The sequence below is a fragment of the Glycine soja genome, chromosome 4, assembly GCF_004193775.1.
Source record: "Glycine soja cultivar W05 chromosome 4, ASM419377v2, whole genome shotgun sequence".
Lineage (NCBI taxonomy): Eukaryota > Viridiplantae > Streptophyta > Magnoliopsida > Fabales > Fabaceae > Glycine > Glycine soja.
In genome coordinates this window covers 2,770,736-2,798,408 of record NC_041005.1, presented here as the reverse complement: position 1 = coordinate 2,798,408, position 27,673 = coordinate 2,770,736, and the positions used below count along the sequence as shown (strand labels likewise).

Genomic DNA, 27,673 nt, shown 5'->3' with positions numbered 1-27,673 from the left:
CGTCTATGATGCCCCTCCTTCTTGTTCAACCACCACATTCTCGTTGCTCCCAAACACCAATTCCGTGTTCCCTCACCAACACAATCATACCCCACAACACAAAACAAGGATCATAACAAAAAAAATAACAAATTTGAATCCGACCACAAAAATTAAAGACATCCATAAATTTGCACATCTAGATCTTCTCTACCATCAATAGACACCTTGGTGAAAATTCTCCGTTAGAATTCTATATCCAAGATTTGCTTTTCTTTTTTAGATCTGAAATTGTTGGTGCTTGAGTATTAAGAAAATGTGTGTCGTTAATGGAACAAGATCTCGATTTTTTTTTATTTCAACTTCAACATACCGACATGCAATTTTTTGATATGGGTTTCAACATACTCACTTGCGTTTTTTTATTTGGGTTTCAACATACCCATATGCATTTGTTTGTGGGTTGATTGTCAGAGAGGGGGATGAACACAATTTGGGAAAAGGAGAAAAAATGAAAAAAAAAAAGTAAAATAGTAGGTGTTGGAAATCGCTTGGGTGCAACACACTATGTCGAAAATCAACAAAAGAGGGAGCATTCCCAGATGACTTGGTCGAAGTGGAAGATGAACTGTGGAAGAGACCATTCTTGGTGATAGCTGAAATCACAAGTTTAGGTTTAGGATAAGAGACAAAGTGGGAAAAAAATTTAAAAAAAACTAAAAAAAGAAAAAATAAACTCATACGATACAAAACAAGTTTTAATTTTAGACACATCATCGTCCTTCCTTTTTGATTTAATATAGATTGTTAAACCAAGTAAATGAAAACCAAATTTGGAACCATTTGAATTACAAAACTACCATAATCCAAAATTTTTGAAGGAATTAATTTTGAAACGGTAAAAAAATTGATTTATATAAATTTTCTTTTATTACGTTGCATTCAATCACAAATTGAAAAATCATTACAAAATAATTAACCATTATAATTAATATTTGCAAATTTTAATATTTTTAATGATGTGTTAAACACATTGAATAGCGCGCAGTATGAAATAATTTGTACAATTTTTTTGTCCCAATTAAGTTCTAATTGTATTACTTCTCAGTTGGAAGGCTTGCCGGAATTTTTTGCCGACAAGAATTCAACTTCAAACTCGAGGTATTCACTGCCTTGCTATTTGTTTATTTTGTGAACAAAATTTGGAAAACTCTTTCTATTATTTTTTCACATGTACTGGTAGTATGCTGATATGGGAACAAGCTGGATTATGGAATTTGATTGAACCATTCTTAGATGTGGCAGAATCCTTCTCGGACTTGGTCTTTAAAGTTGCCACTAATGTTAATTCCTAAATGCAAGGAGGGTAGCTATGATGTTATGGAGTATGTGGAAAAGAAGGAATATTAAACTCTTGGATGCAATTGAAGAAGCACCAGAAGCTTTAGCTCGAGCCAATTCAGTACTTCAAGACTGGATTTCAGCCCAAAATACACGTCCAAGGTTTTAGGTACAGATCCCAACTAATCCAACTGTTTCTCTATGGAGTAAACCAGCGTAGGGGATTGTCAAATGTAACATTGATGCTGCTTTTTCCATGACAGAGGGCAAACGAGGTTTGGTTGTTGTTTGAGGGATTATCAAGGCAACTTTAGACAGATCTTTACTGGTTGGGTTGATTCATTTATGGAGGTTCAGGAGGGTGAGGCCTATGCAATACTTTCAGCTTTGAGATGGATGGAAGATAAGCCTTATCAGGCAGTGATTTCGAGTCAGGCTGCAAAGGTTTGGTGGATCAATTGGCTAATTGCAGAATTAACATCTCCGAATGTGGTATCTTGCTGAAATATATTAGCCAAATACATCATGTACATCCAGCATTTAGTTGTAAAGTTTGTGGGAAGAGGAGCAAATACTGTGGCTCATAGTTTATCACGTCATCCATTAGAGAATCATCCTAATAAATTTACTTTTTATGATGTTCCTATATGCATTCAAACTTTCATATCAAAGGAAATGAGTTGATTCTCTATTGTAAAAAAAGTTCTGAGTGTATTCTATTGTAATAAACCAGGCTTAAGCTCGATCCATATAGTGACTTTCCTATGCCCAAATGTAAGGTAAACCCTTAATCAGTAATATTGATCAAGGTAATCGCCAATAACAAAAAAACTAACCTACGTCATGAAGAATAAATTAAAATATGATATAAATGCACACAAGTAGCCATGAATCCTATGCGAGAAAATCTAATTCATCTATAACATCTATATATATCACTAATGTTATTGTAACATGTAAGCTTTTAATACACATTATCACTCTTGTATAACTTTTAGTAACTTAAGTGTCAATGTCTTTACAGATATTCACTCATATTTTGTGGCATCTCTATTGTACCAGAGTATCAATCAACCCCAGTAGAAGAAAATCCAAACTCTGATTCATTCAAACACGTCAATAAAATAATCTACCTCAGATAGACTATCTATATCCATATCAAACAAATCAAATAACAATTGTAAGAAAATCTTATATTATTAATATATTTCAATTAAATTCATGTTTAATTCTAATACTAATCTTACGGAAAACACTCATGTGAAATGAAATAAAAGAAAAAGCTGCTGAAATTTTATCTATACATAAAAAATTAATCAAAACTGGTTGTCACGATATGTGTTGTTAATTGTTATCTTTTTGAAAGGAAGTGCCCCATGTCAGCATTGGGGAAAAAGCAAGTTATTTTAATTATAATTTATAGTTTTTCATCAATTTGATTGAAATCACGAAATGTTAATTATCTTTAAACAAAAAGTCCTATCCAAAGACTTTTCATAATCAGAATTTATTTAAAAATATTTTTTAAGAACTATTTTAAAAGCTGTGTATATTTTAAATGCCTAAAGTGTAATTTAACGAAAAGAAAAAGTATTTATATTTTCATTAAAAAAATGAAAACCAGTTGCTCAAAATTATAAGCAAGTCAAACTAAATATGTTAAAATTGTTCACAAGTAATTTCTAAGATACTTAAGTTATCTTTCAAGACAGTTTACAACTGCCCAAAAAATATAGTATAGTATAAGGAAATTCATGTCAACAGAAGTGTTTGCTTCATTTTTCTTTCATCTTGGATCCATCATCCCTACGTACTCTTCCCCGTCTCAAACGTTGACTGGACCACCAGTGAGCAAGCAGCACCAGCAGTTCAGTACCCACAAGATTATTCAAAACATCATGTTGTTGGAAACGGTTTTATTACAATATATATTTTAATGTCATTATTACGCTCTTCTCCTATCCATTAAACAATTGTCTCTCGAATGTGAAAAGAAGACAAAGAAAGAAATAGGCGTGGAAACAACAAACCCTCCACCCCTTTAGTCAAGTCTTCTCAACCAATTCCATTTTTTTCCTCCATACGTTTTCCCAATCAATACCCACTCCTCCTATCTACAAAATCGCATGCACTTTCCCATCCTCATTCTCCACACAAAAATTCTTGCATCAAACACATATTTCTATCTTTTTCCACTTTCGTTAAAACATTCTCCGCTATGATCACTAAACAAAAACAAGAACAACTTCTCTTGTTCCTGATCTTAGTTTTGGGGAAAATAGCATTTTTCATTATTCCAACAACGAATGGCCAAGTGAACCACCACCGCCAGTGCCGCCAAACATGCGGTTCCTCCAAACCCGTCCCTTACCCATTCGGATTCTCCTCCGGCTGCGCAATCCGCCTGAACTGCACCGCCGGCGTGGCCTCCGTCGGAGAATTCCCGGTCAAAGTCAACACAGACAGCTTGATCGTGAGCATCGAAGCCCAATGCAATCGCTCATTCGATAGCTTCCACCATCTGTTCAGCCACAAATATGCACCCACTTCGCGAAACGTGATCCTCTTAGACAACTGCACCGCTACGCCTTTACCCTGCTCCATTCCGGAGACTCTGGTGCGGACCCACTTCGAATCCGTGGGCTGTGGCAACGCCTCCGGCACCGGCGAATTGAGCTGCTACTTCGAGAAAATAACCAACGGATTCATGGATCAGAGAATGTTGGATGAAATCCGGTGCAAGTACTTTATGTCGTCCCTTTCAGTGCCAGATATCAAAAACATTTCGGGTACTGCGCCTTTGTCTTTGGGTGTAAATGTAATCGAACTTGGATGGTGGCTTCAGGGAGATCGATGTTTATGTTCTGATCACGCCAATTGTACCACGCTTCAGTCGCCGGTGGACAGAAAACCAGGGTTCCGGTGTCGCTGCCGTGACGGGTTCGTCGGCGATGGGTTTTTGGTCGGAACTGGTTGCCAGAAAGGTTAGTTCTTTTTTTCATCCCCGTTTGTTTTGGATTGACTTTCTTGCACAATGATTTCCATGTTGGCTTGTTCATTTAGCTTTTATCTGTTAGATTAGACATCATGATTCATGATTCATCATTCAACCTTCTTCAGTTGTTCTCTACTCATCAAGTCGTGTTCATAAGCCAAATAATGACAACATTTTATCCCTTTTTTTTTGGATCATGACTTGAATAATACTAAGGAGCAGAGGTACTACTTTAGTAATTAGTAGTATTCACGATAAAGTTAAAGCTTCACCTCCAATAAATAAATAATGCTGAGGTTTAATTTAAGCTTAACGTTTTTCTTTGTTTGCTTTGAATTCTTGCACAAACTTAAGTAATTTAAATCCCGCATATTACTCTGATGATGATTGCTGACATAAGGTGATCACGGACTTTTAGTTCTGTTTATTGGAAATAATTCCGTGATGAAAATGATTTGTTTTATACATTATTAAGTAGCCAGCCACAATCATACACACATATATACGATAAAAAAAAAATCATGTTTCTTTCTAATTCAAAATTCTCTTAGTTTTGTTGTGTGCTGTGTCTGTCTATATCTACATATATATCTCGCATTAGACATAAATGGAAGAATTTAACTAAAACGATAAACCGAATTATTATAATAATATAGTAAAAAATACATAGATATAAAATAATGTGCGAATGAGTATGGAAAGATGCCATCAATCAATTGATAAAGGAAGCAAGAGTAGGACCCGGCAGCAACCAATATATTGGACCTGAAACATGCGTGTCAATTAATTTATTGGAGCAGCCATGATTACGGGGAATTTAAGTCAACCAGACTAATCATTTAGCCAAGTGGTCAAATTTTCTTTCCATAATTTGCTCCGTGAGTGGCTTTTCATTTTGTTTATATTTCTCCCCTTTTTGTCTATATATGTGAAAATTAATTGGAACTTGGAAGAGTTCGATGCCCACAAGAAAAGGAAGTTTCACCTAAAATTCTCTATTTTTTTAAATAGGTTAGTTGTAATTCTTTATAATAATAAATCCAAAATTTTATTAATTAAGCTGACAAGTCACAATTAATACTGCAAAAAAACTAAACGAAGACAGTTCTAAAGAAGATACAAAGACGGTTGAACAGTCTTTATAGTTAAAGTCATTGAAAGTCTTAACGAGGGTTTCATAAAAAGGTTTAAATTTGGAATAATTTTGTCTTCTTAACATTTTATAAAATTAAATATATTTAATATCTTATATTATAAATTTTTTTTATATTTTTAAACTAATAAGTAAAAAATTAATAATAAAATGTGATAAAAAGGGAAAAATTACTTCTTTCTTTGTTGAAAAAATTTATCATTTATATATGTTTAAAATCAAGCTTAAATACTTATGCTAAGAAAAATGTATAAATATTAAAACTATTCATTAGTTTATGCTCTTAAATAAATTATTCAAATCCTCACTTATTAACCTATTTCTTTGTAATTAAATATTTTAAAAAATATATTTATAGCTGTTAATTAAAATCAATTAATCAGATAATAATTAATTTCAAATTTTATTATACACATATTTAACTTTCATCATAATTTTAACTATTCATTGTTTTCCTGTAAAAAAAACTATTGATATTTTAGTTAATAGATTTAAGTAATTTCATTCTTCAAAATATACTCTCACTCTACAGGAACTGCATCGTTACAACTATGGTTGTTTAAGAGTTCCGAAAATTAATCTCTGCTGTGTGACCAGAGAGTCCAGTAAACATGCAATTGAATTTTGAAAAATGTTTCAATAACAACCTTGAATTCTCTACAACTTAAAAAAAAGAGATAATTTAATTTATAAAGATAAAAAAATTATTGATTGAATATTTTAAAAAATTTATTATCAAAATATAATCACTTTTAAAAAATTTATTACTCCAATTCTCCCTCTTTTTCTTTTCTTCCTTCTCTTAAAATTTGTAAATAAAGAATGAAGATAGAGACATCCGCCTAACCTGTAAGTCTGGATTTGAAGTTTGAGTTTGACATCAACAATGCAGAGATAGATTTGCCAATTATTTTGCATGCAATCCTGAGATATTAGCAGGATCAAGAAAAAAATTATAGGGTTCCGAATGTTTATATTTTTCCTTGACATCAACAATGCAGAGATAGATTTGCCAATTATTTTGCATGCAATCCTGAGATATTAGCAGGATCAAGAAAAAAATTATAGGGTTCCAAATGTTCATATTTTTCCCTAACTTCCTATTTTATATGCCATATATTCTATTATATTTTATGTATCATAGATTCATAGTTATTACTACTTTTTCCTTCTTTTTTTTTTCTTTTTTCTATCTCTCTTTCCTTTATATATATCCTCTTGGATATCAAATCAACATTTGCCGAAACTAACTGTACATCATGATGAAGAATGAGAGGAAATAAAAGGAAAAAGTAAATAAAGAAAGAAACCGATTTTTTTCCTCATTTGAATATGAAAAGAAAGTAGATAATGCTATCTTTTTTTCAAGTGATATTTAAAAAAAAAAATGTGCTATATATATATATATATATATATATATATATATATATATATATATATATATATATTAGTTTATTTTAATGTACTAATAATGAGCACATGTCGGGTCAGTCTTTAAAATCAATTGTATGATGTACATACTCATTGCAGTTACCTTGCTGATTTCAAAACTCTATTTTCGATGTTAACTCAATGGATTTTAACATTTAGTTCACTCTAGTTTTTAACATTAATTGTTGGCTTACTAATCGTTTCATGTGATTTTTGTGCTTGTATCCCACAGCCTCGTCATGCAACCCAGCGAAGTACATGTCTGGTCGATGTGGAGGAACAACGAGATTCATAGTCTTAATTGGTGGTAACTTGTGCTTATTTCATGTTTCCAAAACCGTTTAAGATTAGGAATTATCATCAACCACTATCTTATTGCTCTTCAACGTTCACTTTGATTAGCTTCAGATGCAAATTAACCAGTAATATATAGTTACTCATTGGCGAACATTGCGGAAACTTAATTTACAGGGTTTGTTATTGGCGTTTCACTGATGGTTACTTTGGGTTCACTATGTTGTTTCTACCGCCGACGCTCCAAATTGAGAGTGACAAAGAGCACGAAAAGGCGTTTAACCGAAGCCACTGGCAACAATAGTGTTCCTATCTATCCCTACAAAGACATTGAGAAAGCCACGAATAGTTTCTCAGAGAAGCAACGGCTTGGAACTGGAGCATACGGGACTGTTTATGCTGGGAAACTCTACAACGATGAATGGGTTGCCATCAAAAGGATAAAACACAGAGACACTGACAGTATTGAGCAAGTAATGAACGAGATCAAGCTCCTTTCTTCAGTGAGCCACACCAATTTAGTTCGTTTGTTGGGTTGCTCCATTGAATACGGAGAACAAATCCTAGTGTACGAGTTCATGCCCAATGGAACACTGAGTCAGCATTTGCAGAAGGAGAGAGGGAGTGGTCTTCCTTGGCCAGTTCGACTCACGATTGCCACTGAAACTGCACAAGCCATAGCACATCTTCATTCAGCCATTTGTCCCCCCATTTACCACAGGGACATCAAGTCCAGTAACATACTCTTGGACTACAATTTCAGGTACGAGTAATGATATATATATGTATATATATATGATCACTTTATTGGCATCTCTCATTTCTTAGAAACCATAATGTATCCATGGTCCCAACCATTCTTCACACAATATATAATTCAGATTTTCAATTTACAAGAAATAGTTAATAATTTTTCATAATTGCTTTTATATCTCTACTTGACATATCATGTTACCTAGCTATCAAATCTATCTTTTTCTCTCTGTGTGTATATTAGCTCAAGGTGTTCATGGATCGTTTTTGTTTCAGGTCCAAAGTTGCAGATTTTGGTCTTTCTAGACTTGGGATGACCGAAATATCCCACATTTCGACAGCCCCACAAGGAACCCCCGGCTACGTTGATCCACAGTACCATCAAGACTTTCACCTCTCTGACAAGAGCGACGTGTATAGCTTGGGTGTTGTTCTTGTTGAGATCATAACGGGACAGAAAGTGGTGGACTTTTCACGCCCACATAACGAAGTGAACCTGGCTTCTCTTGCTGCGGATAGGATCGGGAAAGGGCTTTTAAATGAGATTATAGACCCATTCCTTGAAGCCGAAGCAAGAAGTGACGCATGGACTCTTTCCTCCATACACAAGGTGGCTGAGCTTGCATTCAGATGCCTTGCGTTCCATAGGGACATGAGGCCTTCGATGACAGAAGTGGCTTCAGAGTTAGAGCAACTTAGTTTGAGTAGGTGGACAACAATGGGAGACAACAATTGTGCAACCTCAACGGAATTGTCCTCTTGCTCTTCCTCCTCAAATGAAAGTGAGAAACCACTAAGCACCGGAATGAAGAATGCTGGAGGGGCAAAGGGTAAAGGCCACCTCAAGCTCCAAACTGGGCCTGTTCATTTAATGTCATTACAAAGGCCCAATAGTAACTCACCGGTCTCGGTGCAAGACCAAGAGCTGTGGTTGAGTGAGCAGAGTTCTCCTTCATCGAATAGTTTTCCAAGCAAGTCATTTGATTGATCAGCCAAGACAGCTCTTTGTTTTTATCGAATAGTTTGTTTGTAAATCATTTGAATTACCTCGAAGGAGGCAAACAAACAAACATGAATTCATTTCTCACTAAGGTGGCTTTGAAGGACATGCATTTGCACAGGGATAGCATCTTTTGTGTTATGAAGTCACATTTTAGGAGAAATATAGTTTATGGAAAAAATTAACCAAATCCATGAGACAAATGTTAAGAACTAGGAATTACCTTAGGTTATGTTTAGATTAACGGTAAAGAGTGGAATGGAGGAAAATGGAAAAGTTATTCTGTTGTTTATATAATTTGTAAAAATGACATTGAAGAAGATAAAACTTAATCCATTCCATTTCATTATTTAATCTTGTTTTTGTCCTCCTAGATTTAGGATGGTGCTAGATGGAGTTCTAAATTGTAAAATGACTATTCGGACTTTTTTAATTTTTCCCTAAACATAATCCTTTCCTACGCATTCTTCGTGTGCCTTGTCCTTGTGCTTCTAATTTCTTCGCGTGCTTCTTCTTGCTTGCCTTACTTCTTAGATTTGTGTGTTGCTTTTTACTTGTTGCTTCGGAGAGTAATAAGCTTGCTTGCTTCACTTGCACTCGCCCCAAATTGTTGTTCACTCGGTAAAAAAAAAATTGTTTGATACAAATCGGTTACTCTCCCATATAATATTGAAGAAAGAATCTCTGGTGCATGAGATATTGAGATTGCTTACCAAAATGCGAACTACATATCACCTTATTCATGAAAAGCTTAGTAGCAAAAACAGAACAAAATAGAGAAAGCCAACCTATGCATCTCATCTCATGTGAAAAGAAACTTCTCATGATATTAGAGGGAAGAATAAAAAGTATTTCTTAGGGTTATGGATATGATGTTTAGACTTTAGATGCCCATTTGTCATTTCCTCTTGACCTCTTTGTTAGGAAAGTCAATATTTTATGATTCTTATTATTTATTATAAGAGTTAATTGTATCCCATGATTCTTGCTTTAAATATGGTAATAATCAATCATATTAGAATGACTTGATTGTAGGAATAGATTGTTGAGTTGTAGGAGTATAATCATCTAATTAGAGATATGTATTTGTGTATATATTGTCTCTATGATTCTGAATGAAAACACAACCAAATTATTTTCATCTTCTCTTTCCATTTTTTACATGGCATCAGAGCAGTAACGATCTGCTTTCTCTCTTTCCCATTTTTTTACCTTCCAAACTTTTTTTTTCTAAATCATTATGGCTAACGATGGAGACAAATCTGATTCCAATAGCTCTTACTCTCTTCACCATTTCGATCATCCTGAAATGGTCTCATCAGCACATGTTCAACCCCTTATGAATGGATTGATTGAATTACAATTACAACAAATTTTGTCTATTATGCAGGGCAATGGAGCATCTCCACCAGCTGCTCCCAAGGAAAATAATGTCAATTTTTCTTCAGGATTATCCGCACCCAAGTTGATAATTGATAGTGGTGCAACAAATCACATAACTTCCTCTCCATCTCTACTTGTCAACAGTAAAAAAAAACAATTCTTTACCACCAATTTTTATGCCAAATGGAGATCAAGCTCCAATTATTTCTACTGGAAATTTACCTTTGAGTCCTATTATTTCTTTGAAGAATGTACTTGGGGTACCATCTTGTAAGGTGGATTTGATGTCTGTGAGTCAAGTCACAAGAGAATTAAATTGTTCAGTAATTTTTTTCCCTCAATTATGTATTTTGCAGGATTTGATGAGGGGGATGACAATTGGTTTAGGTGAACAACTAGATGGACTCTATTACTTGGTTTCGATGAATAAGACACACAAAGTAAATACCATCAAAGCTGCCTCCACTTCAAACACCTCAAGTATATTGTGACATAAACGTCTAAGACACTTATCCTCTTCTCAATTAGACTTTATGGCCAAAAACCTCCTTCATTTCCCTTTCAAGCAAAATAATGATTGTACTGTTTGTGCTCTTGCAAAACAAATTAGGCTTCCTTTTTCCACAAGTTCCATTTCCTCTGATAAACCTTTTGAATTAATACATTGTGATATTTGGGGGCCTTTCAAAGTTCCTCCCCTTTCTGGTGCAAAATATTTTTTGACTATTATGGACGACTTTTCTCGTTTTACTTGGGTTTTTCTAATGCATCATAAAAGTGAGACAAAAATTTCTAACCAATTTTTTCTCATATGAGAAAACCAAATTCAATACTACAATAACAAATATTCGAGTTGACAATGGAGGAGAGTTTTTCTCTATGCGAGATTTTTTTTCCCAATAGGGCACTAATTATCAACATTCTTGCATTTACTCACCTCATCAAAATAGGGTGGTTGAGCGCAAACATAAACATATCCTTGAGTCAACTCGAGCTTTTAGTTTTCAATCTCATCTCCCTTTACACTTTTAGGCAGAATGTATCTCTGTTGTTGTTCATATAATTAATAGGTTGTCCACACCTATACCTTCTCACCAAACTCCTTTCGAAAAATTTTATAAAAAAATTCCCTCTTATTCCCACCTTAGAGTTTTCGGATGTCTAGCTTATGCTACAAATGTTCATGTACCCCATAAGTTTGCTCCTCGTGCCACCAAATGTGTTTTTATTGGTTATCCAATTGGTCAGAAAGCTTACAAATTATATGATATTGAAACCAATAAAGTCTTCACTAGTCGTGATGTTATTTTCCACGAGGATATTATTTCCTGCGAATCCATTTTTCCTTCCCCAACTAAAACAGATTCTGTCCTACCCATTGTTGTCTTAGATTCCTCACCCATCCAGCCAACACATGCAGAATCTAACCTTGCCACTATTGCTTCTCCAACAATCCTTTTGCGTCGTTCTCAAAGAGCTCATGTCCCCCCTATAGCCTTGAATGATTATGTTTGTAATCAAGTAAGTTCTCCCGAATCATTGTCATTCTCATCATCTTTTCCAAGTAAAGGTACATGATATCCTCTCTGCAATTTTATCTCATATGATTGTTACTCACCACAACATAGATCCTTTATTGCTACTATTACTAATGATGTTGAACCTACATGTTATGAACAAGTTGCTTCCCAATCTCATTGGCAAATAGCAATGCAATCTGAGTTGGCTGCTTTAAAGGCCAATAATACTTGGTTTCTCACACATCTCCCTCCTGGAAAGCAAGCTATTGGTTGTAGTTGGGTCTACAAAATCAAGTGCAAATAAGATGGTTCTCTTGAATGCTATAAAGCATGGTTAGTAACAAAAGGTTACACACAACTTGAAGGGATTGATTACCATGGCACTTTTTCACCTACTGCTAAAATGGTTACAATACGTTGTTTATTAGCTTTGGTAGCTGCTCAAAATTGGTCACTTCATCAACTTGATGTCCACAATGCATTTCTTCACGGAGATCTTTCTGAAGAACTTTATATGTCTCTTCCTCCTAGTTTTCAGCGACAGGGGGAGAACCTTGTGTGTCACCTCAATAAATCCTTATATGGATTAAAACAAGCCTCTCGCCAATGGTTTGCCAAGTTCTCTACAGCTATTCAAGGTGCTGAATTTATTCAATCAAAAGCAGATTATTCATTGTTTACATGTAATAAAGGCAAATTATTTACTGCCTTATTGATCTATGTTGATGACATCCTCATAACTAGTAATGATCCCAATGCCATAATTGCTCTTAAAAAGTTTTTGCATAATCAATTCCAGATTAAAGATTTGGGTGACTTGAAGTATCTTTTGGGAATGGAGGTTTCTCGGTCAAAGAAAGGTATATTCATTTCGCAAAGAAAATATGCATGCTTTGGAAATTCTAAAAGATGGAGAATGTTTGGGAGCTAAGCCTGTGAATTTTTCCATGGAGCAAAATGTAAAATTGTCACATGAAGGAGAATTGTTGAAAGATCCATCCCCATATAGGCAACTTGTAGGTCACCTAATTTATTTGACTGTTACTCATCTGGATATCACCTACTCAGTGCACATATTGAGTAGATTCATGCATGCTCCTCGCAAACCTCATATGGAAGCCGTTATGCAAATATTGCGATATCTAAAGAACAATCCAGGTCAAGGTTTATTTTTCTCTTCCAAAAATGATTTATCTTTACGTGCTTTTTGTGATTCAAATTGGGAAGGTTGTCCAATATCCAAAAAATCAACTACTGGGTATTGTGTTTTTTTGGGATCCTCTCTAATTTCTTGGCGAACAAAAAGACAAAAGACAGTTTCTTTATCATTAGCTGAAGCAAAATATAGAGCTATGAAAGGCGCATGTTGTGAGTTGTCTTGGCTACGTTCATTGTTGAAGGATTTTGGGATATTGCACTCAAGGGCAGCACTGTTGTATTGTGACAACAAAGCAGCTCTTCACATTGCGTCTAATCCGGTATTTCATGAAAGAACTCAACATATAGAGATAAATTGTCATTTTATTCGTGATAAAATTCAAGATGGTTTAGTTGCAACCGAGTATGTTTCTTAAACAGAACAAGTTGTCAATGTGTTCACTAAACCACTAGGGAAGGAATCCTTTCTTACAATGAAGCGTAAGTTGGGAGTTCTTGATATCCACTCTCCAACTTGGGAGGGAGTGTTAAAAAAGTCAATATCTTATGATTCTTATTATTATGAGAGTTAATTGTATCTCATGATTCTTGTTTTAAATATGATAATAGTTAGTCATATTAGAATGACTTGATTGTAGGAATAGATCGCTGAGTTATAAAAGCAGAATCATCTAATTAGAGATATGTATTTGTGTATATATTGTCTCTATGATTCTGAATGAAAAAATAACCAAATTATCTTCATCATCTCTTTCCATTTTTTACACTCTTGGATCTACTAATTACACCAATGAGTGGAAGACAATGCGCAACATATCGTGTAAAGTTGTGTCCCACTCACACTCCTGTTCAATAAGCTTTATGCAGTTAACGAATTTGAGAAGGTAGGTTTTTCCTGTTCGTGGTTTTCGAATTGAATTGTACATCGAATGACGGATTAAAATCCCTTGGCTGGGGATCTCAATCGTGACCAATGGTTTAGCCTTTGATAAAATAAAAATTATACGTATAAGTTAATAAATATAAACCGTTCATGTAACAAAAAATATATAAAAACCGTTCAATGATCGGAAAAGAAAAAGTTCAATTAACGGCTGCAATTTTCCATTCCCCACTTATATATTTTTTCTCTCTCACAAGTCACAAGTATCTTTCTTTAAAAATAATAATGCTTTTCCTTGAAAAAAAAATCATGTTTCAGATATTATTCGACAATAAGTATAAATATCTTCTTTCACTTTATAAGTGACTAACTTCATTCACTAGAAGTCTAGAACAGTTCCCCCATTATAGATGATCCTACTTCTTTGAATACAGATGATTTCGTATTTGATGAAAATTAAAGACTAATAGTAAATGGAGACGTAGTGATGAAGATGGGCTAAACATAGTACCAGAAGTTAACCAAACGTACTGGCTAACATTGACTATTATTATGTTGCTCCGATCCTCCTGCTTGGGATGTAAAGTTTCTTTAAATTTTGTTAAAGATATTAGTTTTTTGAAAAAATTAATATTGTAAAAGTAAATTTTGAGAAGAAAATATTTTTTTTAAAAAAAAGAGTAGAAGAAATTGCTTTTATCTTAATGATAAACATATGTTTACTTTAAATATTGTTTATCTTTAGTCATTGTTTATACTCTCCTAATTTTATAATTTTCAATACATTTTAATAATTAGAGAGAATGTATTTAAAGAGGTGTATTATTAACACTCCTCAACTATTTATTCACGAGATATTATGCTTGGAGTTTTAAAATATATAAGAGATTTACAAAATTTTATTATGAGAACAATCTTTCATTCGTGTTAAAATGAGAAGGCCATCCTAACAATTATACTTTCAACTTTTGAATCGGATTGTGGTCTTCCCTTCAACTAGCTAGTACTGCACCTAATATTTTTCAGACATCTTATAATTCAGAAAGTTTATTATCATACATAGAGTCACTTCCACTCCACCATTCAAGCACAAAAAGCTCACTCCAAAACCATTGGAAAATCAAAGAAAAAAGCTCCAAGTATGATCATCACCATCAATCCGCTATTGTCACTTGTACACCCAGGTAAAATGGGTGATCCTCACTATCATTTTTCATGTTTCTTCAGATATTTAACCTTAAGCTTGAGGGAGAATATGTGTGCATCCTACAAAAGTAAGGTATATGATTTTATCCAATCTAAATGCTGGGACTAGCTAGTCACGCAAACCTCCGGGTTTGTCTTTTTGTGAGAGTTATATATCTTAAAATTCACGTCGTTTTTTTTGTCAAAAATCCACGTCGATAAGTATGCACGATTAAATACTTTTTTATAATAACTTGAATTTTAGAGTTAAATAATATTAAATGAGTTTAATAGCATAATATAAAAAAGTTTTATATTAGTAACTAATCACAAATCACTGTTCATAATTTATTATTATCTCTAATAATGTAAATCTGTCTTACAGTACTAAACAATGTGTTAGTGTCTTTAAAAGAAAAGCACGCTATGTTAGTGCACATTTTTGTTCTCATATATTCAATTTATTACTTGTTTTAATATATCCAGCATTAATTGGCATTTAGAGTACTCCTTATCATAATTTGGACAAAAATTCTCTCATTTAGCTGCTTTTTAGGGTTTGCAATATTAATTTATAACTAACATACTTCCAATTGGGTCAATAAAAAAATTCTATTAAGTTGAAAATAGAAAAATCCTTTTACAAAGGAAGATGAGAAGGACGTACGATTTAATAGAATTTTTTACAACAACTTAAGACCTCATTTGAAGTGATTTTTAATTGAGTTTTTTAAAAAATTAAAATAATAATTAATTTTTAGTTTTTAAACTTTAACTTTAATTTTTAGTTTTAAAATAGAGTACTCATTTTAAAAATGTCAAATCCTATTAAAAGTATTTTAAGATATTTTTGTGTGATGATGATAATGTTGTTCATAACAGTGGGAGATAGAGAAAATAAAAAGTATCTTTGTGAAATACATTTTATTTTAAAAATAAAAAATTAAAAAACTCACAATGTGGCCCTAAATATAAACATGCTAAAACTTGTTACGTACGTAAGAATCTCTCTGCCCCATTTTGCGGGTTTAAAACGTCAACGAAACCTTTATCAAATCAAAACCCTAGAGTTTCACACTGCTTCGAAGCCTAAGCGCCACTCGGGCAACTTGCATACATAAAGAGCAACATCGGATCGTATGACCAGGCTATGAACCGGTCTTCCTCCTTCCATGCATGCCGATTGGTGGCTATCACATAAATATTGATGGAGGGCATGCAACGCTTTGTTCACTGGCTCCTCCGTCTTGTTAACATCCAAATAATTAAGAACGTAATATCTTTCTAAAAGATAATTTAATTGAAACATAAAGATGTAATGTACTAATAATCTGGGTCAAACGAAAATGAAACCATGTCCAGAATGATTGGCCATTCCCAACTAAAAACCAAAATGATAAAGCTACGTTACACTTACAAGTACGTATAAAGTCGATAAAAATATCTAAAAGCTTGCTGTCTCTTCAGACATCTGAAAGTAACCACGTTAATGTTTAACACCATTCACAACTAGAATCCAAGACGAGGAAAGGTCATGCACAAAGTGAATAAAAAATGAACCTTGCGATTTGCTACGAGAAAACAGATACGAAAGGAAAGAAAAAATTGCTTTAACCAATCACAGATGTATTGGCATACATGGTGGAATCATGATTAAAATTTTATCTTCAATAAAAACTTCCCAGCTATGATTCATGCAATCCGTACGTAACTCAATATTTCAGATTACCTCTGGTGCATTTTACATTAAAATTTATTTCTTATAAAAAAAAAACTGGAACTAGTATTATTTATATTTTCATATTAAATATGTTTTAGAAAAAAAAAATTGCACAAAACATGGAGAAACGAGCTGCACAAATACCAGTCAGAAAATTTGTAGGATTAAATATTCACTAAATTTGAACCTAGTATTTTTTTTACCTAAACGTGATTATTTTCAACTTTTAATTTAGAAATAGTCCACTTTTAATTTTAATCACGGGGATGAAAATGATAAAGAAAAATAACCTTAAAAGATCAAAAGTAGACTATTTTAAATTATGAGGATTAAATATTACCGTTCTCTTTATTATAAGATCTAATTAATTAATTTATTACAATTAAAAAATTAATTTAGTTTAGAACATCAGATCCGTTCTAACTTAATATAATTTTTTTTCAAAAATACTTTTGTAAATAAAATCAACCAATTGGTTTGTTAATCTATCACATCATTCTGTAACTACCTTTAATTAACTATAATTTTATTAAAAAAATAATTAATGCATAAGATATTTTAAATTTAACCTTATAAAAAGTCATACTTTTAATTTAGATCTTCTTATAAAAAAGTACAAGAGGTAGTAATTTTTTTAAATTCAGAAAAAAAAACTAATACAAATTTAGAGAGAAAACCAAACTTTTATAAGAAGTTAATTTCAAGTTGAACAGTTGAACCCCGGCATGTATGGTCAATATGAGTCTGGAAATGGGTAAATGGCTAAAGTCTTATTCTCTATTTTCCATGCTCTTCTCTCTCGTACCAAATAAGAAACACCCAGTTCTAAACAAATGTACATTACAAGTACAATAACACAATAACATGATAAAAAGATAGAAACTAGTATACATAAGTATTAATCAAAATGTTTAAAAATATGAATATTGAAAGCTCATGCAAAGTTAATAATATCTAATAGCTTGCTTTCTTGAGGGAGGTGAAGGTAAGGGAAGAACCCAAAGATGAATTCCCCACTTGGACATCAAAGGAATCATAATGAAGAAAGAACTCCACCACCAGAAGCCGAGAGAACAACACCACAAAATCCTTCCCTGCACATTGCTTGTTCCCAAGGGTGGGTCCCTCGGTCTCAGGCCCATTGGACCAAAGCACGTGTTTGAGCAACTTCTCTCCCTCCCCCACAAACCGATCCGCCACAAATTCCTCCGCATTCTCAAATATCTTCGGATCCTTTGTCGCAAACGGCTGAAACCCGAACAGCATCTCCCCTTCCTTCACCACGAACGCATTCTCGTGGCTCTCAATCACCAACTCCTTCTTCGCCCTCCCGTACTGCAGCGGCACTGGCGGCTCTATCCGAAACGCCTCGTAAACCACCGACTTCATCAACGGCATTTCCTCCATCGACGCCATCGTCACCTTCCCGCCGTTTGACTTAACGGCGGCCCTCACTTCCTCCGCCAACCTAGCGTGAAGTTTCACCCCCGCACGCCCAACCCATTTCAGAATAGTGGGGAAGAATATCTTCATTCCCCCGAAGGAATTAAAGCACGTGGCGAATAAAAGGTTGTGGCACGCTTCTTCTCTGGGAACTCCTAAACGCACCGCTTCGTCAAGCGCGAACCCGGAGGACTCGTAGAAGAAATCGTAGAGTCTCTTGTAATCTTTTTTTATCAGAAAAGGAGGGATGCGGAAGGTGTGAAGAGTGGGATCTTCCAGGAATTTTGGAAGGCCCAAGGTCATAATTGGGCCGAGCTGGAACAAAAGCCATGTTTGGATTATGCTTGGGCCGTCGCGTCCGAGGTTTGTGTCGGAGGGGTTGGTGCCATAAAGCGCGCGAGCGAGGAAGTTAAACGCAGCTTGGTCGTTGGCGGTTTGGAAGCTAGCCTTGCCTTCCTTAGCAAGCTCATTCTCCAGGGTTTCAAAGAGGGTTGTGTAGCTTGAATGAAACTCGGGGATGACGTGGCTGCTTCGGGATTTGAGGAGGAAGAACAAGAGGCGCTTGAGTTGTTCGTGTCTGGGTTCGGAGGGGTCCAGGTAGGAGAGGATTCGGTAACCGCCGGTGAGTTGGGTGGAGGGCATGAAGGTGCCGGTGAAGACGTCACGCTTTTCGACTTTGCTGACGTCGAAAAGGACAGGGAAGCTTTTGGCGTCGAGCAAAACGATGACGTTTGGATTGGAGGCGATGAAGGGGCCGGGGGGCATGTTGGCGCGGAACACGGTGGAGTTGTATTTTTGGGCGCGGGATTGGAAGAAGTTGTCGCGCCCTTGGTTGTAGAAGAAGTCAAGGCGGTCTTTGATGGGTCCTATGAAAGGGAGACCGTAATCTCCTGGGATCTTTCGCATGGGAAGCTTGCTGGGCTCGGGCGCTGGCGCAGCCGCCGACGTCGTTTCAGAGGCTGAGGCTTTGGTTGTAAAACGACGCATGGTGGTGGAGCTCTTCAAGTTGCAGGGTTTTCTCTTCAATGAAGATTGGAGTTGCAGCAAAGGAAGGGATGCAGAGGTAATTGATGTCATTTAATTTGTGTGATCTGATCACACTTTAATTAAATGCAAGAACAACAATATATAGTATACGAGGAAGAAGGATTTTAAGATGACAACAGTTCTATTATAGCAATGGTGTTTTTTATATATTGCTAGAGGAGTGACTATTCTGAACTTTTTGGCATTAAATAATGGTAGATGACTTCTGAAAATAGAAAACCTCAGTCGTGATTTTTGCACGTGTTCATACTTAGAACTCTTCTTCTTCTTGTATACAAGTGTCTACACTTTGAAGAGACAAGAAAAAGAAAATACTACAATACGAGGAAGAAGGATTTTAATATGACAAATGCTATAGCAATGCTTTTTCTATAGCGATAGAGGGGTGACTATTCTTATTCTGAACTTTTATGGAGATTATTAATTCATATTCTTTTAAAAAATAATTAATTTAATTAATCACATTAAATTTATCAATTATTTATATTATTATCCTAAAATTATCTTTTCTTTATTTTTCTATCAATTTAATTATTTCTTATTAATATTTTAACCAACATTTCTATTTTCAACTGTAACTCCAAATTTCAACGAGTTGTAGCTTTCATCTTTAAAAGTATGAACTTGCGTGCCGGCAGCAAGCATTTGTAATACGAAGGGAACAAAAATAAAATAGAGGCACTAGTATTTGGTTTAGTTTGACTTTGCTTTTTGGATCTGGTCCAGCCCGACTCAAAACCCGTGATGATCCCAATCGACCCACAAGTTTAAACTCATTTTGAATGCTCTATGGATAGATATATACTTGTAAAGAAAATAAGTAGTTTCTTGTTCAAGCTTAAAAGAGGTATTGATTAAAAAATAATAAATAATAGAGGAGTATCATCATAAAGTAAATACTGGTAATTAACATATTAACAAGTAGTAATTAAAGAAGTATTCTCGTTGAACGTGCGCGCACGTTTTGAAATCAAGATAAGAATGAACATATTAGCAAAGTCTTAAATAGACCTAATGCATTAAAAAAAATAGACCTTTTTATTTACCAAAAAAAAATGGACCTGATGCATTAATAATGGAGTATGCCCTACTACCTGTTTAACTAAAATAACCTCATTAAAAAATTTAGAAAGTAATTCTACATTAATTTGATATTTGGGTAAAATAATAATAAATAAATATACTGTGAAAAAAGATAGGAGTAATTGCTAATTTCTTGATTGTTTAAAGTGACAAATTTTGAGACAAAATACAACTTTTAAAGTGATATATAAAATAAGGCAGTGGTACTGTTTATTTTACGGTTTTGTTAAAATATTAGTCTTTATGATTGATTTTCTTATAGGAAATTATGATTGATTTTAAGCATATAAAGTAATGGATTTTTTTTTGGAAAAGTCTATCGAAGATAGTATAAAAGAAAACATAAGAATGAAAATTAAATTGTTTGACCTAGCCTCGAAAAGGTGATAAAAGTAATGCTGTTTCTGAAAATTAGCAAGTTTGAAAAACTTTTCGTGCAAACAACCATTTAAGTAGTTGGAAAAAAGACTGTTCAAACTTTTTTACCAAAAATATACAAGTGTTCAAACTTTTAATAACCAAACATCTAATTTTTAACTTTGTCGAAAGAACCAAAAAAACATATAATTTTTAACAATACTCCTTACACGAAAGTTTTAGTACATAGCAATCCCTTGTTTTCTCTCTAAAAAACGTAATTCCTTGCTGACTAAATAAAATTAAATATTAAAAAATTCACCATTAATAAATATCCCGCTTGGGAATACATTTGCAAGAATGAAATTCAAAGGAATTGATGAAAGCCCACACAAGCATTGGAACATAAGATTTATTTCAATGCAAAGTGTAAAACCTTGCTAGGACTTGATGTGTAGCAAACCCTCTTGAAAGAGAAGGGTGCCTTCAAGCATTGAGTTTGGTATCTTAGCAAACGGTCAATGATAAGGGAAAGAAAAGTACGAATAACATCGAGTCATCTTATGTCACTTATGTTCTAAAAGTTATGTAGTGCTATATTGGGACAAAGGATCGCAATCTTGCAGGGATGGACTAACTCCAAAAACTAGTCCTTAGTTCATATAGTAGGTTGTAACTAATTACTTTGCATAAAATTAAAATCACCAGTAATCATTCATGAACCATACAAAGGTGAATGAATAATATATATATATATATAAAGATGAATGCGTTTTCTAATCTTGTACACACTGCCCATCACACTTGAATTGCAATAGAGGATGTTGAAGGCACGGTTAATGATTGGAGTAATGTCATAACAAAGTAATTGTATTGAAGATCACCTCCTTTTCAAAGAAGAAGTTATAAAAATTGTTGTCACATTTGACTTTAATATCAATTAAGTGTTGATATTATGACCACCTTTAATTCAGTTAAAGTTATAATTTAGTATGAGTGATAAAAATATAATTAATGATGATTAAAAAAAACTAAAATAGCTAAATTTTATTAAAATGTGAATATAAAATAGTTTACACAATGCAAACCCATTAATTTGAGTACTAAATACTACATACCAAACTTTGATAGTACGTGAATATAAAATAGTTGTAGAGTATTTCTTTTATAGTTTGAAATTAACCTGAAAAATAGGTTTCCGTTGTATTAAAATATAAACTAAAATATATTTTTATCTCTAATAAATAATTTGAATTTTGTGTTTACTTTTTGATAAAATAAATTTTTTTAATCAAGTTTCTAATAAAATAATAATTTTTATTTTTAATTCTTAATATTTTTTTAGTTCACGATAAATTAACAAATTTTATATTTACTCACTAATAAAAAAATATGTTATTAATTTTTTTCAAAAAGATCAATAACAAATGAAAAAAATTATCAAGAATTACCATAAAATATATTAATTATTAAACACTAAGAAAATGTGTCAAGTATAAAAAATAAAACTTTTATTTTATCAGAAAATAAAAAAATGTTTTTAATAAAAAACAAATACAAAATTTAAATATTTATTAAAATGACAAACATATTTTATCCTAAAATATATTCTAATTCTCAAGTAGCATTAAGCTAGATGATTAAATGATGTTGTTTTTCGCATCCTTATTATAGTTTGGTACAAATTATCTATAATATCCATCAACACCAAAGACATTATTTGGGTTCATGTTTTACATGAAGCTAACTAAGTTGCTGATAATTTAGTTAAGCATGGAATGTAATTATTGGATAATTTTTTTATGTTTGAGGTAGTACCAGATTTTATCTGTAATGCACTACGTGCAGATTTAGCTTATACTAGTAGTATTAACTACGTTGAGGATTTCTAATTATTAAAAAAGAATTAAAGATACGAGACTCTCTCTCTAAATAAAAAATTATGTAAAAGTACTCTCACAAGGGGTTTTAGAAGCAGGGGGGTAAGCTCATAGTTCTAAAACCCTAAAAAGTGAGTGATGGAACTTCAGACCCTTTGTTGCGCTCTTCCCTCTCAACCACTTCACTCTTCCAATCATCGTATTCTATCAGTGAGTAAACCTTAACCCACACCTCCGAATCAATTTTTCTATGTTACCATTCTAACTCTTCTCTGCTATTCTCGAATACTATTCACCTATTCGTTAATGTTTATTCGCAGTCACCAGCGTTTGGAATCCGCGCTCCATTCACAAATCAAAGACAAAGATTTCGCTTCGGAAACGCCTCAAAATGTATGGGTGCTGCATTTTCCGGTTCAGAATTACACCACAAAATTGAATTTGTTGTTTGTATATTGGGTCTCTGTTTACACCAGAAAATTCAACAAATTGATTTTTTTTATTACAGGTTTAAAATGGGTGATTAAAGAGCCTTCACTTTTGGGATTGAGCAAATTCCAGAGGCTTCTTGTACATTCTTCTGATTCCAATTTAAACGGTGGCTTGGAAGTTCATCCAAAACAAAGTTCTAGTGTGCCCGTTACTACATTTAACGGGGCGGAACCGTTTCATGGTAAATCAGGTTCCGTCTCTTTTTGTGGCCTGACACACCAATCTGTAGAAGAAGGGAAATTGGAATCTTCCCCCTTTGAAGGAAAGGGTGGCTCTTTCTTATGGGTCTTAGCTCCTGCTGCGTTCATAGCGTCTTTGATTTTGCCACAGTTTTTTGTTGACAATGTGGTTGAAGCTTTCCTTAATAATGTGATTTTAATAGGTATGGAATGGATACAACTTTGTGCTTTCTCTTACTGTCTTTGAATTTTGTTCCTTATGTTCTTGAAATTGGATGGTAGTTGTATGTGTTGCAGAAAGTCAAACTTTGAAAAAACTACTAAAACATAGGATGAGTGTAGTTGTGTTCATAATTAAATGTGATGCCACCCCTCTATTTTGTCTGCATTATGCTACATTGTTAAGATTTCTTGCTGCTGTTAATACCAAATTAGTTATTGGCTCAATATAAGTCGCAGAGTGATATCCAAATTTCAAAATCATCTCATTATTTTTTTTTTATCAAAACCTTAATTAAATTTATACCATTTCTTTCAAGTGGTCAGCAGTCTCACTTCCAATGCAGTCCTCTGATTATGTACAGAAATTATTACGTATCTAGTATTTGTCTGTCTATGTACTGGGAAAATCGAGAACCTAACCCTCACTGATTATCCTACCAATCTCAAACCAAACATGCGGGGAAGAACAATGTCAAAGAACTTTGACATTTTATGTGAAAAGAAATTCTTAGACAAAAGCACAATAGATGTTGAAAAAATGACAATGTCTCGTGCTATTGCATTCCCCTTGCATTTTGCTGTATTTCTGGAGGTTATTGGTGGTGTGGATGTAGGCTTAAGTAAAAATAATTAGTTCACTTACCTGTTGGTAGAATTCTCACTAGCACATATTGAAGATTGAATTGAACCCTTTATTGCTTGTATAACTTTTAGTTATTTTGGTAAAATTGTGTTTCCATAGCGTTCTGTTAGACAGTGTACTGCTGAGCTATGTCTTTGGACAAAGAATTTGAATTTGCTATTAAAATTAGTTTGGATGTCTGAATGGAGTTCTGTAATTTTCATAGCTTTGATTTTGTAAGAACCTTATACTAGCATCTCTTATGCACATTTCTATTACCAATAAAATGCAGATATTGTGACTATATTCTCCCACGAGGTCCTGTTCTACATTGGACTAGCGACATTCTTGCATGTGACTGATTGTGTCCAGAGGCCGTATTTGCAGTACAGCTCAAAAAGATGGGGTCTTATTACTGGCCTCAGAGGATACCTATTCTCTGCTTTCTTCACCATGGGTTTGAAGATTATTGCTCCTCTCATTCTTTTGTTTGTGACATGGTCAGCAATTCGCATTGCAGCATTTGTTGCTATAACTCCATTTTTAGTTGGCTGTGTTGCACAAATTGCATTTGAGAAAGCTTTGGACAATCGTGGGTCATCTTGCTGGCCTCTAGTCCCGGTTATATTTGAGGTTTGTCTATTTGTTTGATTTTAGATTGATTTAAGATTCGATGCAGCTTGACTCTTCTGTCAACAGATGGCAGGGGTGTAACTGTAATTTGGCTTTCATGTAATTAGTTTGTAATATTCTAAATTGTTTTGCCAGGTATACAGACTATATCAGCTTACAAAAGCTGCTAATTTTGCCGAGAAGTTGTTATTCTCTATGAAGGGGCTTCCTGCGGGCCCTGAATTGGTAGAACGAAGTGGAGCTTTGTTCGCAATGTTAATCACCTTCCAAGTACTCGGGATTGTGTGCCTTTGGTCATTGATGACATTTCTTTTGAGGCTATTCCCTTCTAGACCTGTAGCAGATCATTACTGAGTTTAGCGTGAATTAGGGAAGAGTGTTGTATATATTTGCGTAACATTTTTATCTGTAAGGCACGGGCACTATTAGTTGATTAACTTCAATGCAGGCTTTTCATTAAAAAAATTGTTGCCCCATCTCTTTCATTTTTGATTTCTTAAATGTAATGCCCTTATTTACTAAGAAAACTAAGGGTATGTTTGATTTGTATTTTCATTTTTTGTTTTCATATCCTATTTTTATTTTAAGAAAATTGTTTTCATTTTCAAAAAATTAGAATTCTGAAAACATGTTTGGTTTGACTTCTTATTTTCTATTTTTAAGAAATAAAAATACTGAAAATATGTTTTCAAAAAGAAATATATTTTTAGATTTGTTTAAAATTACATTATTTGTCATCGCATTTTCATTTTACCCAAAATGAGATTTTTGGTTTCGACTGAAAACAAGATTTCATTGTTTTTAGTTTTTGGTTCGTTAAGAAAAACATTTTCACTGAAAATGTTTTTAAAAATTCAACCAAACTAATTTTCATCACTATTTTTTATTTCCAGTAAAATGAAAACAAAAACCAGTCAAATCAAACATCCCCTAAGGTTGTAATCTTTGCAAGACCTGAATTTGAAAGGACTACGGCCAAAGCAAAATGGGAGTTCATTCATTCTGTTTTGAAAATGTCACTTGGTTGTTTCCCCCAATTTTCATTTGAAAAGTGGACAAAAATTGTTTATAATGTTATCAGCTAGCTATTTTTTGCAAGCAATTGGTATTCTGGTGCATAATACTATACAGTAATCAAGGGACTAGTGGGCTACCATGTTGCATCAAACAAATTCAACTTTGCTGCGTTTCTTTTGAAAAACAGCTTGGTTTCCTTTTACACAAAACAGGTACAGAAATAGTTTTACAATGGTACTCAAGCTGAAACGCTCGTGAGAACTCTTCAATCAAGGACCTGTAAGTAATATGAATAAGACTGGTATCATCCAAATCGTGCAAAACAGATGTTCCATGAGCAATACATGATTGAGCTTCTTTAAGCAAGCCCTTTATACTCCCCACTTGACGGTCACGTATTCCGCATGGGATGACCCATTTAAAGGGGCTCAAATCCGTTGTGACATTCAGCGCTAAGCCATGATAGGTTATCCAATGAGCCACTCGTATACCTAAAGCTGCCAGTTTCTGGTTTCCTGGAATAATAAATAACAATGAAGAATAAGAAAAAAAAAATGAATGAAGTTGGATTTGTTTCTACATTTCTCAAATCATGACAAACTCAAAAACACAACTTGAATAAGTTCAGCAATCTCATTGTCTGGCTACTGATAGTGCAAACTTAAAAAATTGTGGTTTGGTGATAGTCTCATACTCACCTCTAGGAAAAAATATTGTATAGTCTGAAGAACCGGTCAATTACCACGTAATATGTAACCACATTTTTCAATTTATGATAAAGAGTTCATAAAACTTGACTATGTGTTGTTGGGTAGAGATTGACCGATACCAAAGACACATGGTAATCCAAACTATTCAATAAACATATGAATCAAGCTAAATATCTGACACCAAATTTACAAATTGTTGATGTAGATGGCAACAAAGATAAGATAATTGAGACTTACCAACCCAAACACCAGTTAAACCTTCTACCCGAGAAGCCTGAATTGAAAATGTTGAAGAAAGAGCACGAATAACGACCTCCTCAAGGGTCCGGAGGTACCAATGAAGATCCATCTTGTGTCTTCGGAGGTTGATAATAGGGTACATAATTAGCTGCAGTGCAAAATCAAAATACATTAATCCAAACTCCAAAGTAAAAAACAAGAAGGATAATAATATCATACGATAAAAGGAAGAAAAAATGACAAGAGGAAGAAGGACCTGGCCAGGGCCGTGGAACGTAACTTCTCCGCCGCGTTCAGTGCGATAAATAGGAAAGGGTGGATTTTCGATGTCAAAGTTGAGGTTGTGGTGTGTACTAGCGGTACCCAATGTGTAAACAGAAGGGTGTTGCAGAATAATGAGTGTGTCGCTGCAATCTCCTTCGTTCTCAATCTGTGATTTCTTTTCCCTGACGATGTCTTTTTGCCAAGACCATGCCACGTCATAAGGGATCAGTTCCTGATGCAGATCGAAAAGCTCGCATCTGCGCGAACACTGCACCATTCTTCCATGGGCAACAGAGGAGTGGGGGCGGAGAGATATAGGAGATGAGGGAATTGAAGTCAAAGAATATGAACCCAACAAAATCATGCTTAAGTCGGAAAACTTCGGAGGGATTAATGTTTCTGATTTGTCGCCGCCTCCATTCTAGTTTCACATCTCACTCTTCTATTTCTTCTCGTCTTAAATATATTTCATTTCATTTTATCACACGGTTTTTTTTTTTGTTTTTTTCATGTTTGCAGTCCGTTCAATTTTTAAACAAAAAACCATATCAACCAAGCATAAAATAAAAATATAATTCGGTTTAAATATAATATTAAATTTAAATCAAACAAAATCAATTTTTTACGATTTAATTCGGTTCAATTTAATATTTTTCTAATTTATTCTCATAATTTAAAATTTATAAATT

At 33.9% G+C, this 27,673-nt stretch overlaps 4 protein-coding genes across 5 annotated transcripts; 2 read left to right on the top strand and 2 right to left on the bottom strand.

Moving 5' to 3' along the window:
* The first annotated feature begins 3,273 nt into the window (after positions 1-3,273).
* LOC114408670 (wall-associated receptor kinase-like 14) lies at positions 3,274-9,295 on the top strand. Of its 2 annotated transcripts, none has more exons than XM_028371800.1 (4): positions 3,274-4,304; positions 7,132-7,203; positions 7,371-7,956; positions 8,223-9,295. In XM_028371800.1, exons 1-4 carry the CDS (start codon positions 3,539-3,541, stop codon positions 8,932-8,934), a joined length of 2,136 nt encoding a protein of 711 aa, XP_028227601.1. In that variant the 5' UTR covers positions 3,274-3,538; the 3' UTR covers positions 8,935-9,295. The 2 variants fall into 2 exon arrangements, with proteins under 2 accessions (XP_028227601.1, XP_028227600.1); XM_028371799.1 differs by having other exon boundaries at positions 7,132-7,206.
* An 8,163-nt stretch (positions 9,296-17,458) lies between these two features.
* On the bottom strand, positions 17,459-19,523 carry LOC114408669 (allene oxide synthase 1, chloroplastic-like). The gene has a single exon (XM_028371797.1). It carries the CDS (start codon positions 19,313-19,315, stop codon positions 17,750-17,752), a length of 1,566 nt encoding a protein of 521 aa, XP_028227598.1. The 5' UTR covers positions 19,316-19,523; the 3' UTR covers positions 17,459-17,749.
* A 3,146-nt stretch (positions 19,524-22,669) lies between these two features.
* On the top strand, positions 22,670-25,227 carry LOC114408668. The gene is made up of 5 exons (XM_028371796.1): positions 22,670-22,815; positions 22,926-22,998; positions 23,114-23,479; positions 24,413-24,753; positions 24,889-25,227. The coding sequence occupies exons 1-5, from the start codon at positions 22,744-22,746 to the stop codon at positions 25,105-25,107; spliced, it is 1,071 nt and encodes a 356-aa protein (XP_028227597.1). The 5' UTR covers positions 22,670-22,743; the 3' UTR covers positions 25,108-25,227.
* Positions 25,228-25,730: 503 nt separating this feature from the next.
* LOC114408667 (octanoyltransferase LIP2p, chloroplastic-like) lies at positions 25,731-27,430 on the bottom strand. The gene is made up of 3 exons (XM_028371795.1): positions 26,977-27,430; positions 26,718-26,868; positions 25,731-26,285 (listed from the first exon to the last, which is right to left on the bottom strand). Exons 1-3 carry the CDS (start codon positions 27,346-27,348, stop codon positions 25,927-25,929), a joined length of 882 nt encoding a protein of 293 aa, XP_028227596.1. The 5' UTR covers positions 27,349-27,430; the 3' UTR covers positions 25,731-25,926.
* Positions 27,431-27,673: the final 243 nt, after the last annotated feature.

Excerpts from the sequence above, each read along its gene's own strand:
- LOC114408669 (XM_028371797.1), bottom strand. The coding sequence starts at position 19,315 with ATGACATCAATTACCTCTGCATCCCTTCCTTTGCTGCAACTCCAATCT.
- LOC114408668 (XM_028371796.1), top strand. The coding sequence starts at position 22,744 with ATGGAACTTCAGACCCTTTGTTGCGCTCTTCCCTCTCAACCACTTCAC. Across the intron at positions 22,999-23,113 it reads CTTCGGAAACGCCTCAAAAT|GTTTAAAATGGGTGATTAAA; the intron begins GTATGGGTGCTG and ends TTTTTATTACAG. Across the intron at positions 24,754-24,888 it reads TAGTCCCGGTTATATTTGAG|GTATACAGACTATATCAGCT; the intron begins GTTTGTCTATTT and ends TTGTTTTGCCAG.
- LOC114408670 (XM_028371799.1), top strand. The coding sequence starts at position 3,539 with ATGATCACTAAACAAAAACAAGAACAACTTCTCTTGTTCCTGATCTTA. Across the intron at positions 4,305-7,131 it reads CGGAACTGGTTGCCAGAAAG|CCTCGTCATGCAACCCAGCG; the intron begins GTTAGTTCTTTT and ends TGTATCCCACAG. Across the intron at positions 7,207-7,370 it reads ATTCATAGTCTTAATTGGTG|GGTTTGTTATTGGCGTTTCA; the intron begins GTAACTTGTGCT and ends CTTAATTTACAG.
- LOC114408667 (XM_028371795.1), bottom strand. The coding sequence starts at position 27,348 with ATGATTTTGTTGGGTTCATATTCTTTGACTTCAATTCCCTCATCTCCT. Across the intron at positions 26,869-26,976 it reads CGTTCCACGGCCCTGGCCAG|CTAATTATGTACCCTATTAT; the intron begins GTCCTTCTTCCT and ends TTTGCACTGCAG. Across the intron at positions 26,286-26,717 it reads TTTAACTGGTGTTTGGGTTG|GAAACCAGAAACTGGCAGCT; the intron begins GTAAGTCTCAAT and ends TTATTATTCCAG.